Source organism: Microtus oregoni, unplaced genomic scaffold (genome assembly GCF_018167655.1).
Source record: "Microtus oregoni isolate MIOR12 unplaced genomic scaffold, Mior012 000004F_ref0000308, whole genome shotgun sequence".
In the NCBI taxonomy this organism is placed as follows: Eukaryota; Metazoa; Chordata; class Mammalia; order Rodentia; family Cricetidae; genus Microtus; species Microtus oregoni.
In genome coordinates, this window is record NW_024543063.1 from 65,859,820 (window position 1) to 65,877,929 (window position 18,110).

At 36.6% G+C, this 18,110-nt stretch overlaps 1 protein-coding gene across 4 annotated transcripts in view; it reads left to right on the forward strand.

Moving 5' to 3' along the window:
• Neto2 (neuropilin and tolloid like 2) overlaps positions 1-18,110 on the forward strand; it is an 81,690-nt gene that overhangs the window by 19,863 nt on the left and 43,717 nt on the right. For 3 of the 4 annotated variants that reach the window (XR_005974160.1, XR_005974161.1, XM_041650114.1), the window contains exons 2-6: positions 1,499-1,555; positions 4,666-4,806; positions 5,412-5,660; positions 11,196-11,240; positions 11,322-11,449. Coding sequence is in view for 2 of the 4 variants with exons in the window: in XM_041650114.1 (XP_041506048.1) it covers positions 1,499-1,555; positions 4,666-4,806; positions 5,412-5,660; positions 11,196-11,240; positions 11,322-11,449 (620 nt within the window). In the remaining 2 variants the exon portion in view is untranslated. The remainder of the gene's footprint in view (positions 1-1,498; positions 1,556-4,665; positions 4,807-5,411; positions 5,661-11,195; positions 11,241-11,321; positions 11,450-18,110) is intronic. The other variant, XM_041650115.1, reaches the window with a different exon arrangement.

Sequence of the window (18,110 nt, forward strand, 5' to 3'; positions counted from 1 at the left end):
AGAGTTTTTACTCTTAAGTCTTACCTTGCTTTTTTTCTAACCTGCTATGCTACCATATTTCTTTCTCAGGAGTTCAAGTCCAATTAGGTCTGTTCCAGATGTTTTCCTCACTCTGCCCTTTTATCTCAGAAAGAATGAATACCAGTTCCCTTCTCCATGTTTCCATTATGCGGTCTCTAAACCTCTCTTTTCACCTGTATTTCAGGTAGTCTTTGACAGTTGACTCTAGGAAGATGATAATTTTCACAGTATCTACCATTTACTTAGCAGAATGCTTGGTACATACGATATGATAGTCACACCATTGAGACTGGTCCCATCATATTAGTACATCTTCTGGATTTTGCAGATAACTAACATGAAGCTTAAAAAGACCTCACAGCTAGTACAGTAATATAAGACAGAAACCTAAACTCCTATATTCACCTGCCTCCTGAAGTCCATACTGTTAGGCATTTTGCTTAATTTTGTAGCCATACCTTTGCCTTCTTAGAAGGAGATAAATGCTATTGACTAAACGTCTATCTACCAAACTGGTAGTTTAGGGCAGCCTGGTAGCACGTTTTCTATTAAATGGAAAAAGGTGCCATTCATAAAAAATGTCTTTGAAATCTCCAAAACACAGAAAAAAAGGTATATATTGTTGGTTGGGTCTCAAACGTTCGGGGTGAGGAGTGAAATAGCTTTAGTGTCTAATATGGCTTCCTGTTAGAGCAAAACCAGCACAGTGATGCACAGCAGCAGTGTCAGTGGACTTCTAGAAGTCAGGTGAGCCACTCGAGCTTTGGCATAACACACTGCACAACTGACCAAATGCATAAACACACTTCAGGTAGAGTAAATGGAATGGTTAGGCTTAGCAAAAGCCTGCACAACACATATATGTGGGCTTGTTTTCATGTTGAAAAAAAATGTTTTTAACAGCACATGGTATTCATTACTTCTTATATAAATAAGTACAAAATCAGTTACATCTTTTCTTTGGTTGTTTTGGGAGTCAAATAGTAAATAAGAACATAGCATTTGTTTATTTACATTGTGAATATGTATGTGTGCTCATGAATATTCGCATGTTTGAGCTTTTACACATTCCCCCTGTGGTACTCATGGGAGGTTAGACACAACTTTCAGAGTTGTTCTTTCACCTTATAGATTCCAAAGATCAAGCTCAGGTGTTTAGGCTCAATGGCAAGCATCCTTACCCGAAGAGCCAGCCTTCTCATTAGCCCAAGGGCACAGTATTACATATCTCAAAGACTCAGTGTGAATGTTGGTAAGAAATGGCGATTTTAACCAAAATGTGTGCACATGTTTATAATCCTAGCACGGGGGAGATAAAGGAAGCCAGATTTTGAGTTCAAGGCCAACGTGACCTCTATAACAGTACCCGTCTAATTTTAGTCACTAGTCCTTTATTGTCATCAGAGTTTCCTTAGAGGCGTAGTAAAATGTAAAATAAATGCAACTTTTTAACTGTTCTTTTCTGTTCTTTCTCTAGTGTTGCTAATAACAGTACTTGTAGTGGAAGGGATTGCTGTGGCCCAAAAGACCCAAGGTAAAGTATGGAGAGGAACATGGTATGTTTACGCAGTTTGAAAGAATTACAACTTTTGGATGCTATTTCATAATCCTTTGTTTTAGTTTTCTCTCTATTACTGTGATAAAATACCATGACCAAAACAGCTTGGGAGAGGAAAAGATTTATTTGGCTTACAGTTTTCACATTACAAAGCATCATCAAGGGAAGTCAGAGCAGGAGTCAGGGCAGGATCCTGGAGGCAGGAGCTGATGCAGAGGCCATGGAGGAGTGCTGTTTACTGGCTTACTCTCCCGGGTTTGCTCAGTCTGCTTTCTTACAGGACCCAGAATCAGCTGCCCACAGTGGCCCTACCCAGTGAGCTGATCCATCCGACATCAGTCATTAGTCAAGAAAATGCCCCACAGACAACTGAGGTGCCCTCGTAAATGACCCTGGCTTAGTGGATAAAAAATACTTACTAACACATTCCTCTTAATCATTTCAGTGACCAAAAGCATTCTATTAACCTATAGATCTCAACTTAACCAGAATCAGCTACTAAATTGTCTGCACAAAGTTTGCCCTGATAAGCTTTTTAAAAGCCAGCATCATTAATAACTTTTAATACACTGTTACTTATATCCAAAATTTAAATGAAATTTACAGTTTTATCACTAAGAAGAATAAAAAAGTGTCTTTTCTAGTGTGAACAAGAAAAGTCTTTCAGTACAGTCTTCAAAGCCCTTTGGTCCTGTTGTACTGTCTGACTTTGAAGAATAGCTACTGTGATTGTTTAAAGCAAATTTTCATGTTAGAGTTAGTGCATTTTCTGTACAATTTTATTTTTTATTTTCATCAAAGTTATATGTTCACATGATAAAAAAATCAAACTATAAACAATTGGAAAAATTGTTTTTCATTCTATTCTTCCTGTTTCCTGCTTTAAACCATGACTATGATATATATGATATTTTGTTTATATTTTGTGTGGGGAAAGGTAGACACACATATGCTACAGTACACATTGTAGAGCAGGATAACATTGGGAAGTGAGTTTTCTCCTACCACTCTCTGAGTAATGGAGACTGAAATCATGCCATCATCTTGCAAAACATGAACTTTTAATCCTCTAAACCAGTGGTTCTCAACCAGTGTGTCAAGATTCTTTTGGCAAGCCTCTATCTCCAAAAATTATTTGCATTATGATTATAATTCATAATCGTAGCAAAATTATAGTTATGAAGTACCAACAAAAATAGTTTTATGACTGAGTGGTGGTGGCGAATTCCTTTAACCCCCACATTCGGGAGGCAGGGGTAGGCAGATCTCTAAATTCAAAGCCAACCTGGTCTACAAAGTGAGTTCCAGGACAGCCAGAGCTACACAGAAAAACCCTGTCTCAATAAATAAATAAATAAATATTTTTTTTCAAAAAAGGGAGGAAGAAAGTAAGAAAAGCAAAAATCAGCATTTAAACCACTTATTAAAATTTTTCGATACAAATTTGTCTTTAGGTTTAGAAATATTTTGGTTTTGTTCAGTTTCTAAAATTTCCTCATCCAGGAAGAGAGAGAGAGTTGATGCTGGGGCGAGTAACAGGAGAGACTAAGAGAAGGAGGAAAGAGGAAGGGGAAACTGATTGGACTGGGGAAAAATTAATTGATTAATTAATTATAAAAAATTCCTCCTTCATTTTCTCTAGTGTTTTAGGGGAATTCCTATTATTATAATACTTACAGCCTTTAGGGGTTTGTATTGCTGTTTTTTAAAGTTAACATACAAAGTCCTGAGTTTATTATGAAGTTCAACATAATGAATTCAATATATATTTAATTTATGTATATTTTCACACATATTTTTATTTCAATCTGGAGAGACTGCCTCAATTTTTATTCCATAAACTAACAATTACAAAACTTTTTATGGAAAGAGCCAATAAATATTTAAGCTTCTATGAGCCTGTCTCTGAAACAGTTACCCAGTTCTTTTGTTGTGAAAGCAACCAAAATGAGCAGTTGAAGGGTATTAATATGTTCCAGTAAAACTCAACACACGCCTATGGCATCACACCTCTGCTCTAAACTTTCTCGCGCTTTGATTTTCTCCGTTTGGTGGAGCTGAAGAGCCGGGCGGTGGTGGCGCACGCCTTTAATCCCAGCACTCGGGAGGCAGAGGCAGGCGGATCTCTGTGAGTTCGAGACCAGCCTGGTCTACAAGAGCTAGTTCCAGGACAGGCTCCAAAACCACAGAGAAACCCTGTCTCGAAAAACCAAAAAAAAAAAAAAAAAAGGAATGTTTTTTTTTTTCTGTCTCTGGAGAAATCGCAGGAAACCCTGTTGTTACTCATTGGTTGATAACTTGGGTTTATTGTTTGTTTTCATTTCCTTGCATGAGCTTTATTTACTCAGGGTTGCTTTATTCCATGTTTTCCAACATGTTTTTCATACTGGAAGCTTTCTTCAAATTCCTGGTTGTCCTTGCATATGTACTTAATATTTTAACGGGGGCACTGAAAAGCTGACTATGAGTTGTCTGTAGGTATGGGTAGGATGTGTTTACCGTGGCTCTCATCTGAGATTTGAACTGACATTTGGGACTCTCTGATCTGTATGATTAACCCTTTCTTAGATAGATTGGATTCCCAAAATAGAAATCTCTGTTTGCTGTCAGAGTCTCTTGCTTCAACAGACCAAGTGGGAGAAAGCTGGGACTGTCAGTGAGTTCATTAACATTCACCAGCCTCCCAATTTTCAATTGCTGTTTTCACCTCAGCTGCACCTGGTTGTCCCAGTTCATTAATTCTGCTTTACTTTCACCAAAGTAATGGTGAAACTTATATGGGTGCAGAGGTCAGAAGACAGCTTGCTGTCTCTGTTCTTCCACTATTGGCTTCCAAGAATCAAACTTGGGTTGTCAGACTTGGTGGCAGGTACCTTTTGTGGCAAACGCATCCTTTACCATCAAGCCTTCAAAATAAGTATAATATACAACAGCTTTCTTCCACTTCTGCTGTGATCAGTTGGTTATACTAAATTTGTCAGTGGTTCTCGTGAAGTTATATATGCAACTGAGTAGGCAATTGTTTAGGGTGTTTGGGGGAAAGAAAAGAATGCTTCTTATATATGGTATTTAAAATTCCCTTCAAGATGGACAGAACATTGGAATCAAGCACATTCCTGCAACCCAGTGTGGCATTTGGGTTCGAACCAGCAATGGAGGTCATTTTGCTTCACCAAATTATCCTGACTCATATCCACCAAACAAAGAGTGTATCTATATTTTGGAAGGTATTTAACAAATCTGTTTTCTTGGATAAACTTCTACTTCACTATAAAACTGAGGACATTAGCTAAATGCCCTATTTAAACAAGTTGGGACAAATTTTAAATATGTTTGTGAATTAAATTATAATAAAGATAAATATTTGTAAATATCAAATACATTAACAAAATAATAGTTAATTTTAATGAGAATTTGTAATTGTTTAAACTATGTTAAACTATGTGCATCACTGTATGAGAAACTTCCTGATAAGGAACGTAAGTTCACCAGCGTCCCTGCTGGGCTTTCTGTTCATGCTGAGTGCATTTGCTTTCTTCTGTATTACATATGACACACTGTACATTGTTTTTAAAGTAAGCAAGAATTAGCCTTTCGCCTCTGCTAATTTTAGTCAACCAAATACATTTAACTAAAGTAATGACATATACCACAGGAAATGTTACTATAATTCTATAACATAGCATGACTATTCCTGTGAAAGAGCTTTTCTTACGGCTTTGCATACACAGTTCCCAGTGAGATTCTCAGATGTGAAGCACTGACGTGATTGATTTGCTTGTCCACACCTGTCTTGTTCATGCTACCCTGTTTGCCTACTCTTACTTTATAGCTGCTCCTCGTCAACGGATAGAGCTGACCTTTGACGAACGCTATTATATAGAGCCATCATTTGAATGTCGCTTTGATCACTTGGAAGTTCGAGATGGGCCATTTGGTTTCTCACCTCTCATAGATCGTTACTGTGGCATGAAAAGCCCTTCGTTAATTAGGTCAACAGGAAGATTCATGTGGATTAAATTTAGTTCTGATGAAGAACTTGAAGGACTAGGATTTCGAGCAAAATACTCATTCATCCCAGGTAACAAATTAAGCGTTCTTAAAATATAAGTTACCTTTCAGTATTTGAATATACCACTGACTTTAGAATCTTAAGGTTAGAAAAGGATAATTTGATCAAGGTAATCAGATTAAGACTAAAGAAATTGTCAAAGTCAAAAGAAAATCAGTCTAGGAACAAGTAAAAACTTTTTAAAATAGGAAGCAGTAGACCACATCCCAGTCTAATTCTGTGGTAGATCAGGCAAAGTTACATTTTCTTCTTATATACCTTTTTGGACACACATCTAAGACCAATAACAACAAAATAAATATATACCTTTAAATAATTGAATCCACTGTCGTTTCACAATTCCCACAAGGCAGATTTTAATTGAACTTACTATAATTACTTTAGAAACTACTTAACAATAGAAATACTCCTGCACCTGCATTTAAGAGGGCTAGATTTGGTTTGTCTTTTCTCTACCACTCAGTAGCTATAACATTGAAGCATGAAGTTGTACCTGAGATGTAGCAATACCTGAATTCACCTCCTGGATCTGACATAACCACATCTGGCAACTTAAGAAAAGAGAAATATGAATTGTAGTTCTAGAAGCCAAAAATTCCAAAATCCAGTAAAGCCTAGCTCAAAGAACAAATCTTGTTTTTTGGGGGATACAGGTGGGAGATTGAGACAGTCTTTATGTACCGCTAAGCTGTCCTCGAACTCTCTATGTAGACCATGTTAGCCTCGAACTCCGCCTGCCTGTGCTGAGATTAAAGGTGTGCACCACCACACCCCATTACATCTGTTCTTTATCTCTTCCGTTGTCTGGAAGATTATCCCAGCATTTCTGTATTTGTGACCATATTGCTCTAACTTCTGACTTCACAGTTTTTCTTAAAATTCTTTTTCTTTTTATTTCTATATGTGGGGTGTGTGTGTGTGTGTGTGTGTGTGTGTCTGCATCCACTTATGCACAGGGTGCCTACAGAGACCAGAAGAGGGCATCATGTCCCATGAAACTAGCTACAGGTGGTTGTGAGCTGCCTTATGGGTTCTGGGAACAAAACTCCAGTTCTCCCTGCAAAGAGCAGCAAGTGCTCTTAATCGATGATCCATCTCTTCAAACTCAGTCTTCTTAAAATTCTTATTGATGTATTTTATGTTGTAATGTAATAGTCACTCTTTTTAATAACCATATATAGTAAAATTCACAGAGATTTGGATGTGGATATATCTGGACTACTACACCGTCAGCCTACTGCATCATCTTAGCTACACCTTTTAGGTAAAAAATACTGATCAAATGCTGTAAGAAGTCTAAAACTCTATCCAGTGAAAAGTACATATACACTAATGTGGAAACTCAGAAATTAGTATGTTATTGTGCCCAAGGAGTTTGCAAACATAACAGAATGAGCAAACAACCTTATACAGCAAGTGTATAATCTTTAGTTTTGTTTTTTATGGAAGAAATTTAGTTGAAAAATACACAAATGAAACTAATTATAATCCTGTCCCGTTATGTTTAAAAATCATTGCTAACAATTTGGCAGTTACCTCTTAAGATGAATTTCTTTATTCAGTTTGTTTTTACAAAACTGGCCATGCTATGCATAAAACTCTATTACTAGCATTTTTTTTTCCTTAAAAATCAAACAACTTTGTATCTGAATCAGTAAGCATTATGGAAGTTTTTTGCACCTGTATCATCTATCTAATACTGAAAGGACAGTATTTTCAAACAGTAAAACTCACCTAATAAACTTTATGATTTTTTTAAAATATTTATTTATTATGTGTACAATATTCTGTCTGTGTGTATGTCTGCAGGCCAGAAGAGGGCACCAGACCTCATTACAGATGATTTTGAGCCACCATGTGGTTGCTGGGAATTGAACTCAGGACCTCTGGAAGAGCAGACAATGCTCTTAACCTCTGAGCCATCTCTCTAGCCCCCCCTAATAAACTTTAATAACAATTTTAGGATCACAACAAAACTAAGCAGGAGTAATTATTAGATAAGCCCCTCCATTCCCTTATATCCACATCTTTCCAAAAGAATGGTATCTTTGGTAGAATCCATAAACCAACACGGGCACATCATAATTACCCAAAGTCTTTAGCTTACAATATAGTTCACCCTTGGATTATATGTCTGATGAGTTTGATAAATAGCATATATCCACTGTTATACAGAGAAGTTTGACTGCCTAAAATTTTCCTGTGTTCCACTCACTACACATCCTTCCTCCCCCGAAACTGCTGGCAATCACTGGCCTCTTTCTTGGTTTACCATTTCCATGTCATCATGTACAGTTGGGATCATGCAGTATGTTGATACTCTGGTCAACTTCTTTCACTTAATTATATGAACATAAGGTTTTTCCATGGCTTGATAGTCGATAGGGTGTGTGGTGTGTTACATTTATTGTGTATATGTTTGTCACTATGCATGGGCGGAAGTTAGTAGACAACTTGAAGAAATCAGTTCTCTCTACCAAGTGGGCCCCAAGGTGAATTATGATATGTGCTAAGGAAAATTATTTAAAAACAAAAGGCAAATCCAGTTGTCTAAGTCCAATTGTGTAAGTTATATTAAGTTGTTTGCTGCTCTAGTTGGTGACATGAACCTGGGAAAGCGGGTTCCTAAAAATGAGGTGGGCTAAAGTCTCATGCAGTAGCCAACTTTATTCAGAGCATCAGACAGTTTATACCTGAGGGTTAGGAAGGATCACATGAGTAAGGTACTCAATTACAAGGACAGGCCATACTTGGCCGAGACATGCTTTTTCAGAGAAGCACATGAATAACAACAGCAGAAGCAAACTCACTCCTATCTGCTACACCTGGGAGAAAGGCAAAAGAACATTCTAGGAACAATTCTGTGTTTTGAAGAAACTGAGGTCACTAAACTCTTGTTTTCTTGGAGTTTCTCACAAGCACTCCAAATTATCACACAACTCCATTCTTGTACTGTGGTCTGACATCAAGTAGGCAAATTTATGGAAATAGAAAGTAGAAAATTGGTACTTTAATGAGTACAGACTTTCCTTTCTGATGGTGGAAACTAGTTCTGAAAATAAAAAGGGTGATTGTTGAACAATACAACTATGTAAGTGTACTAAAACCACTGAACTGTACATCAAAAAATAGTTAGCATAGCTAGGTATGGTGCCACACACTTATGATCCCAGCTGCTCAGGAGGTTGAGAAATGCAGATAGCACAGCCTGAGCTATATGCAAGACTATCTCAAAAACCATAGTTACCGTGGTATGTTTTATTTGGAATTTATTACAAGTAAAATGTAGTAACTTGTTTTCTCAAAATGGCAAAATTAAGAAGAATGGCTGACTCAGTGATACAAAGGATAGTCTCCCTGTAAACTTGTTCACAGAACTGGACCAGCTGATTCTAATAAAGTGTAAAAAATTGATTTGCTTAAATAGGTCAGGCATGTAATATTTACAGTCTAAATTAACTGAAGTAATCATTTTAGTGTCGGAAATGCTATTACAAAATCTTACATATGAATCACATCTTTCCGAGTTATAAGTTCTTGAAACAACAAAATAGACAGTAAAAGGTGTTTTTTTCAGGATGTGGGAAGAAGTTCCAGTGATTAAACTGCTTGCTCTGCACTTGAAGGCTATACTTCCATGTTAAAGAAACCATGTAAAAATGCACACACCTGTAGCCCAGCACTGGAACCAAGTAGATCCTAGCAGCTCTGACCCGTGCTGGTCCAGCCAAAAACTTCAGACTCTAGGTTTTGTGAGAGAATTGTTAAGTACAATGAGAGATCTGTTTCTTATTAAAACAAAACAAAAAATTGGAGCATGAGAGAGGAAGATACCCAAGTAGACCTCTGGCCTCTACATACATACACAATTTTTAATAGTCTTTTTAAAATATTTTTTAATAATCCACCAAATTTAGGGCTGGAAAGATGGCTCAGCATTTGCACAAAGGCCAGGCAGACTGAATTTAATCCACAGACTCCACAAGGTGGCAGGAGAGAACTGACTTCTGCAAGTTGTCCTCTGACACACACACCCCTAATTAATTAACTTAATCATCTAACTTTATATGTAAAGACACTCATTTTGAACGAAAATACTTTTGTTTTGTGCTTTTTACATATCATGAGAAATTTTTATACAGTTTATAGGTAAAACTGCTTGGAATTTCTGGAATATTTTATCTTTGTATCTTTATAGGTCTTCTGGTACTACCTACATTAAATTTTATACTAATGGAAGTAGCATAAAGATTATATAATATCCTGTTTTATAGAATTTATAGAGGAAGCTTAGGAATTAAGTACTTTTCTATACAGTAGCAAATCCAGGACTATATTGAGCTTCCTAGGTTATTTCTTCTAATGTATCATATTTCCTTTTCTGTAGGACAGGGATTCCCCAGTTTTATCTCCAAACTTAGAAAACAAACTCATATCAATAAATATGTGATACATCATGAGCTAAAGAGCAGTGTTTATTTTGCTGTTATTTAAAGGCATATTTCCATTTATACACTACATAGAGAGTTTAAGGCCCCCTATACACACTACAGTAGCAAGGTAGATAGGAAACTTGTGAGTTCAAGGCCAGCCTGAAAGAGACCCTTTCTCTAAATAAATAAATAAATTTTCCAAAAAGAAAAAAAAATTCTGATTAATTTTCCAAAAAGATCCTATAGCTTTTCCCCAGTATAATTTAAGATTTTAATTCTGCTTTGATTTTTTTTTCTTGCAAAAGAATTGGTGTCCATTAGTTGACTCTTTAAACAAGGATGAATTTAGTTTTAGTTTAAAAAGAACAATCACTGAAATGTATTTGAAGTTAAGCCAATAGTTTATTTCTCCACTTTCCAATATGTAATTTGGTAACTTGCTGAAATATCTTCAACTAAAAACAGTATTAGTAAGAATTGAGTGCCCTCTTACTTGGAGTAAACCATGTATGTAAATTAGTTTTTAGAGCATATATTGTTGCAGAGCATAAACAAATGTAACACACCTTAAAATAATATTCTGTAACAACATATAGAGTCTTATATTTGTAATTTCTATTTTAACTTAGAAATAAATGTTGATGCATCTGTGTAATATATTTCAAAAGAACATTTGACCGTGATTAAATATGAACTATTTACAACTCAATAGCACTGGGTATATTATTTTACGAATATTACCACTACTAATTAAAGCAAATATTTTAGAAAACATTTAAAATAGCTCAACACAAAGGAAATCTATTCCTTTTAAGACTAATAGTATTCCATTGTATTAAATGTACCATATTTTATTCATCTGTTCTATGTTAGTGGACTAGCTATTACATTTGACAGTTGATATTTTCAGTAGTAAAGCATGCGTAATTAAATAAAAAGTTACAAATTTTCATTAAATGCCAACCCCATAAGCATTGTCACAGATGGCTAGGGATATGCAGTATCTATCAATAAAAATGCCTCTTAATGTTGCGATGTGGTGAAGCGTTAGATCTAAGTTAGGTCTGAAAGAAGCTCAGCACCAATGGCTTTCTTCTCTTTTCTGTTGCAGATCCAGACTTTACTTACCTTGGAGGTATTTTAAATCCCATCCCAGGTTTAGTATATTACCTTTTTCTTCCTGTGACATTTTTTATTAGTCTTATTTTTCTTTGAATATATTTTCTTTTTTTTCTAGATTGCCAGTTTGAGCTCTCAGGAGCTGATGGAATAATACGTTCTAGCCAGGTAGAACAAGAAGAAAAAACAAAACCTGGCCAAGCAGTTGATTGCATTTGGACAATTAAAGCCACCCCAAAAGCTAAGGTATTGTTTATTATACGTTGACTTACTCAGAGAAGGACCTAAAGAGACATGATTTCTATAATGTACTGTATGAATCATGTAAATATTTGTGACGCTAAATTTTTTGTTTCATTTCCTCTATTGGGCACCTACTAAGACCATAGTGATTTTGCAGTTAAATAAACTGAGATAGAAACAATTAAAAATTTTATACATATATTAAGATTTTTCTTTAATTTTTAAGTATTGTGTGCATAAAGACATACATGCCACAGCACACCTTTGGAAGTCAGAGGACAACTTTCATGGAGTTGGTTTTCTCCTTCCACCTTTATGTGGGTTCTGGGAGTTAAATTCAGGTTATTGGGATTGCACAACAATCTTTTTACCTCCTGAGCCATCTTATCAACTCCATATTAAGATTTTTAATCTGGGAGTATTACAATTTTTAAAAAATTCATGGAGTCCTAACTAATGAATACAAGTTATTGATCAATCACTTGTTGGGCCTGGTTATGTGTTTGTTTTGGTTGCTTGGTTTCATTTTGTTTCTGTGCTTTAAGGGCCCGAGGAGATGGCTTGGTGAGTAGAGTGCTAGCTGTGCAGTCTTGAGGACCTGAGTTCAGATTTCCAGCACCCACATAATCAGGGCCCTTTGTGGTAGCACACACACATCTGTCACTTCCGTACAAGGAGGGAGGGAGACAGGCGGCTCCCAGAGGCGTGCTACTCGGCCAGTCTAGCTCAGAAGAGGAGCTCCAAGGTTCAGTGAGAAACCCTGTCTCAAAAAATAACTAGGTAATATCAAGAGAAGAAGTTACTGGCTACACATGTACAGACATGACACACACATATGTACAAAATGTCTTCCCCCTTATATGGCAAGGACCTTTAGGCTGGAAGAAGTTAATATGTCTTAAAGAGTTGGTCATATAAGTTGAAATACATCATTGAATCTCACTCCCGTCTGTGTTCTCACTGCTGCCCTCTGTGATGGTGAAACTGTTATGGAACCATGCTGTGAGAAAGAGTGCCTTTCAACGACTTTGAGGATGATCGCTGACTACCTTTGCTTTAATTTTCAATTGGTACTTCTAGGATTATCAACAGAAATAAAATTAGACTTAATGTTTGCATATGTAAAAGGGGGAAAGAAAAGAAAAAGGAACTGGGAGAACGTATCATGATTTGGGGACCAACCTGGGCTACATAAGTGAGATCTGACCCTCCCACAAAAAAATAAAAATAAAAATGAGATTTATAATTATGGAAATGATTAATAGCCTTAAATGTTTTAAAATAGACCAAAAACACTTGGAAATATTGGACAAAACTTATCAGGTATTCCCCAGAAAGCAAATACAAGTTCAAAATAAAACCAGTAATTCTTATGAAAACAGACAACTGTATATTAGTACAATAAAATAAAACTGATACAAATGCCTCTGGCAATTTCAGTTACTCATTACTGCCCAGGGTCAGGGATGGACATACAAGGAGTTTGGTTTTAACACTAACTCTGAAAAAAAGAAATAAAGCATAGGGCTTGTGTAACCATTTGAGGCCTCTTACACAACCAGAACTGTTTATTTTATTTTATTTTACCAATCTTTTCTCATTTTACATTCCTACATTCCTAGTTCCCACTCCCTCCCAGACTCCAGCTCCCTTCACCTTCCCCCCCACCATCTACTCCTCAGAGAGGGTAAGGCCTCTCTTGGGAAGTCAACAAAGTCTAGCACATCATTTTGAGGCAGGACCAAAGCCCTCCCCAGTACCGCCCTTCGTATTTAGGCTGAGCAAAATATCCCTCCAAAGAGAATGGGCTCCATTCAAACACTAGGGATAAATCCTGGTCTCACTGCCAGTGGCCCCACAGACTGCCCCAGCCACACAACTGTCCCCCACTTCAGAGGGCTCAGTTTGGTCCTATGCTGATTCCGCCACACAGTCAGAACTCTCAAAGGGAGAGGACTGAAATGAAAGGGTAACCAAGAAACACGTTACATGGCTTCTTCTGGTGAGGTAAGGTTTGTTTTGTTTTGTTTTTGAGACAGGGTTTCTCTGTTCACAGTCCTAACTGTCCTGGAACTTGCTTTGTAGACCAGACTGACCTCAAACTCACAGAGATCCACCTGCCTCTGCCTGCCAAGTGCTGGGATTAAAGGTGTGTGCCACCATGCCTGGCATTATTCTGTGATTTCATACCTAGATGGTTAACTTTGTGTTTGGGATGTGAGTTGATATTGCTTGGTCAGTCCAGGAAGTACAGATCACAAAAATTAATAAGAGAGTCTAGTCCTGAGCTCACAACTGTAAGGCAATTAATTCATCCAAAATAGCCAAACATACTGTGGAGCTTGCACCCATAAAATGTCACTAAAGGTCACCTCCCAATCCCAAGTAAGTAACCCCTCTGCTCACAGTCCATCATGAGGTGAAAGTAGACAAAACAAGGAGAAAGAAGTTTAGTCTCCTGGGTTTTTGATTTCCAAGAACTGTATCCTACAAGAAGGAACAGAAAGATCAGAAAGAAAAATGACCAGGTAGATTCTTTTAAAGGACGACATGTATAGAACATCAATAATAAAAGGAATGGTTATTTTTTTTTAACTGAGGAAATTTAGTAATAGGAATGTGTAGCAGTATCTTAAGATATTTTTTCAAGAATTGATGGAAGGCATAACACGGTGGCTCCCAAAAAGAAAATATGTTTAAATGATGTGAAGATTGAGCTCACAGACAGGAAAAAATTTAAACCACCTGAGAATAGGAAAATGGTCTCCAAAGGGATATTTACTCATTTATTGATTGCATGTAGTTATTTATTATATATGTGAAGGAGACACATGCGTGCTTGGCATACATGTGGAGGACAGAAGACAACATGCTAGAGTCAGTTCTCTCATTTCTCCTCTTGGGACCCAGGAATCAAACTCAGCCTTCACAGTGGTGTCTTTACCCACTGAGTTATCTTGCTGGCTTGATGCTATTTGGATTGACCCTAGTAAAATAGAAGCCCAAGGAGATGGATATCTTGAAAGTAAGAAAAATAATAGCTGGTAACTACGTTTCTATGTCTGGATGAAGAATGAAAGCAAAGCTAAGGGATTTCTGGCTGAAAATGATAAGTGAACTAGGTGCAACATTGAAAATCCAAGTGAGTCCTGTTTATAGGACAACTGTGCAAAAGTTTGAAGATAGGAAGTTAGGAGATGTGTCTAGGAGTTGCCTCTGTGAGTAAAATGCTTTCTGTGTGAGCTTTAGGAAACTGAGTTTGGTTCCTGGCACCCATGTAGGGCAAGGCTGGGCATGTCTATAACCCAAGCACTGGGATGGAAGGGGCAGGAACAGGCAGATCCCAGTAGACAATTACTCTAGCTGGAATGGGGAGTCCCAGATTTAGTGAGAGACCCTGCCTCAAAGAATAAGATGGAGAGAGGAAAATACCCTCAAAACATCCACACGCAAGTGAGCGTACCTGCACGCACATGAATGTATGAGTCACACAATAAATAAATAGTAAGACATGCATATAAAATACCAAAAGAAAGTAGATATTACCTTTTAAAATAGGAATCTAGAGTTACTAATTCACAAGAAAAACATAATTTAAAATCTTACAGATTATGGCTTCAAAGTATACAAAGCACAAACTAAATTTTCACTTCAATAATTAATAGACCAAAGGTTAAAAAAATTATTAAGGCTCTTAAGGTTTAAACAACATGGGGTGTCTTGATAACAGCATCTGGACAATATATGTTCTTCCTAAGCTTAGACTTATCAAAATTGATACATGTATTAGACCATCAGTTTTCAACCTGTAGGTCTCAACCTCTTTGGGGGTCAAATGACCCTTTTGCTAGGGTTACCCAAGACCATCAGCAAACACAGATATCCTGCATATCAGGATTGCAATTCATAACAGTAACAAAATTACAGTTATAAAGTAAAAATAAAAATAATTTTGTGGTTGGGAGTCACCACAATATGAGAAACTGTAATAAAGGGTTGCAGCATTAGAAAGTTTAAACTGTGTTAAACTAATGTATATACAAGGTCAAATGTTTGGAAACAGGACATATGCTACTTAGTAATTTATATAGCACAAAAGAAATCAGGATGGAAGTTTAAATACATATAAAACTTAGTAATTAAAATACTTATATTAAAAATTGTGCGATACATTTAAAACAATGCTTTAAGACTATTTATGACCATACATGCGTCTTTTGGGGGGAAAAGCTTGAATTTAATGAGCTAATGTTCATCCTGAAAAGAAAAATGATAAATTTCAAGAAGGTGAAAGATAATTTTAAGAACAGATATAAGTAAAAGCCTAATGTCCTTGTTAGTCGTAATTGTCAGCTACCCTAGAGTCATCTGAAAGGAGAAGCATCAGTTGAGGAGTTGCTGACAGACTAGTCTATCAGCATGTCTGTAGACTGTGCTCTACCACAGTTTCCTCAGCGGTGCAGCCGCAGTTTTTATGTAGACCCCCTGTTGATACTCAGTGCCTCTTCCTGTGCTATTGAAGTTCTTCCTGGAAAGTTCCTGCACCCACTGCAGGGTCTTGAAGAGGGTTTCCCTATGACTTCCTTGAAAGGTTCAGTGCTTCACATTCTAAATTAAGGTCTTTGGTCAATTTTTATTTGATTTTTGTATAATGTGGATGATATAAATTTAATTCTATTCTTTGGCAGGTAGAGGTCCAGTTTTACCAGCACTATTTATTGAATAGACTATCTTTTTTCCCCCAGTGAAAGTTTCTGACTCCTTTGTCAGTTAGGTGTGGGCATAGTTTTGTTGGTTTACTCCTGGGTTCTGATTGACCTCTCTGTAGTAGTACAAGGCCTTTATCACTATAGTCCTACAATATTGTTTGAAGCCAGGAATTGAATTGCACAGGAAGAGGCACCAAGTGTCAACAGGGGATCTATAAAAAAAAAAAAAAAAACACTGCCACTGCTGAACAGCTAAGGAAACTGTTGGTAGAGCACACAGCCTACAGAAAAGGAGAGAATCTTTACCTCAGATAAGGAGCTAATATGCAAAAAAAGAACTGCAGAAATTAAATACCAAATAAATAAAACTGTCAGTCAGCAAATGGGCTAATAGACAGTTTTCAAAGAAATACAAATGACCAATAATTATTTTCTAAAATGTTCAGCCTCCCTGGTCATTATATAAATGTAGTTTAAAGCTGTTTTTAAGATACTACCTCTCACCAGGTGGTAGTGGCACACACCTTTAATCCCAGTACTCAGGAGGCAGAGGCAGGAGGATCTCTGTGAGTTCAAGACCAGTCTGGTCTACAAAGTGAGTTCCAGGACAGCTAGGGCTGTTACACAGAGAAACCCTGTCTCAAAAAGAAAGAAAGAAAGAAAGAAAGAAAGAAAGAAAGAAAGAAAGAAAAACTAACTGGTTATAGATGCCATAGATAAGAAAGAAGAACTCTTTTCATGGTTCATGAGAGTACAAATTAACACAACCGTTATGGAAATCAGTTTGGAGGTTCCAGGGGGCGGGGACTAAAAGTAGGGCTGCCATCTGACCCAGCTATTTTACTCCTAGACGTAGACCCAGAGAACTCCTTACCTATCATATTTGCATTCCCCATATTTATTGCTGCTCTCTTCACTATAACAAGGAAGTAGAACTAACCTAGTTGCCCAACAACACATGAATGGATAATGAAAATATGGTATATATTTAAAATGGAACAGCCTAAAAGAAAAATGAAACCACAAAATTTGAAGGAAAATAATAGACTTAGAAAATATCATCTTAATCAGTATCACCCAGTCTCAGTAAAAGTTCTCATGATCTTCCTCATACGCAGATCCTAGCCTATAATGTATACATGTATAAGTAAACAAATTACATGTGCTTATAGAAAAGAAAAATGCTTACAAATGAGTTCCTTTATAGTATAGTTTGTGTAAGTCCTTTTAATGCTGTGTCAAGGTATAAGGCATTTTCAGTGCAAAATAGGTCCTTAAATGAGCAGTGTCCATATGTGATTCCGTGAGGGGCTATTACTGGGAGACCTAAACTTGAAGTTATGCTTTTCTCTGAATATTCCTATAAAATGTAGTTCCTTGTAAGTGCTATGTTTAATTGTGTATTTTATTCTTTAACAAGAATTTTAGCAATTCAAATTATAGTATAAAGGTTGTTAGGTATATATTTAAAATAATTTTGAAAGCACTGAAAACACCTGGTAATATTAATTTATTGTCCCTGAATCTCAGTAACATGCCAGGCATTTGTTCTTTTCAGTATATATTATAATTCTGAACTGTATCATTTTTGATAAATAACATACTTTGAGTTTTTAATAAAAATATGCAAATAGCCAATAGATTTCAGAAATAGCTAAGCACCACTATTAATCACAAAAAAAAATGAAAATTTGACCAATTAGAATGGCTGTTACCTAAAATTCAGTAGCAAATACTGAGGAGGCTGAGGAAAGGGTAACTCCTGTACCTTGTTTAAAGAAATGTCTATTAGTTGAAGCCACTATGGAAAACAGTGTAGGACTTCCTCGGAACACTATAAATAGCACTGCCATGGGATTTAGCTCCTCTGTGACCAGATATATCCAAATGGAAAACAAGTCAGTGTTCAAGGAGATGATTGCACTTTGGTGTTTCAGTGCTGTTTACAGAAGCCA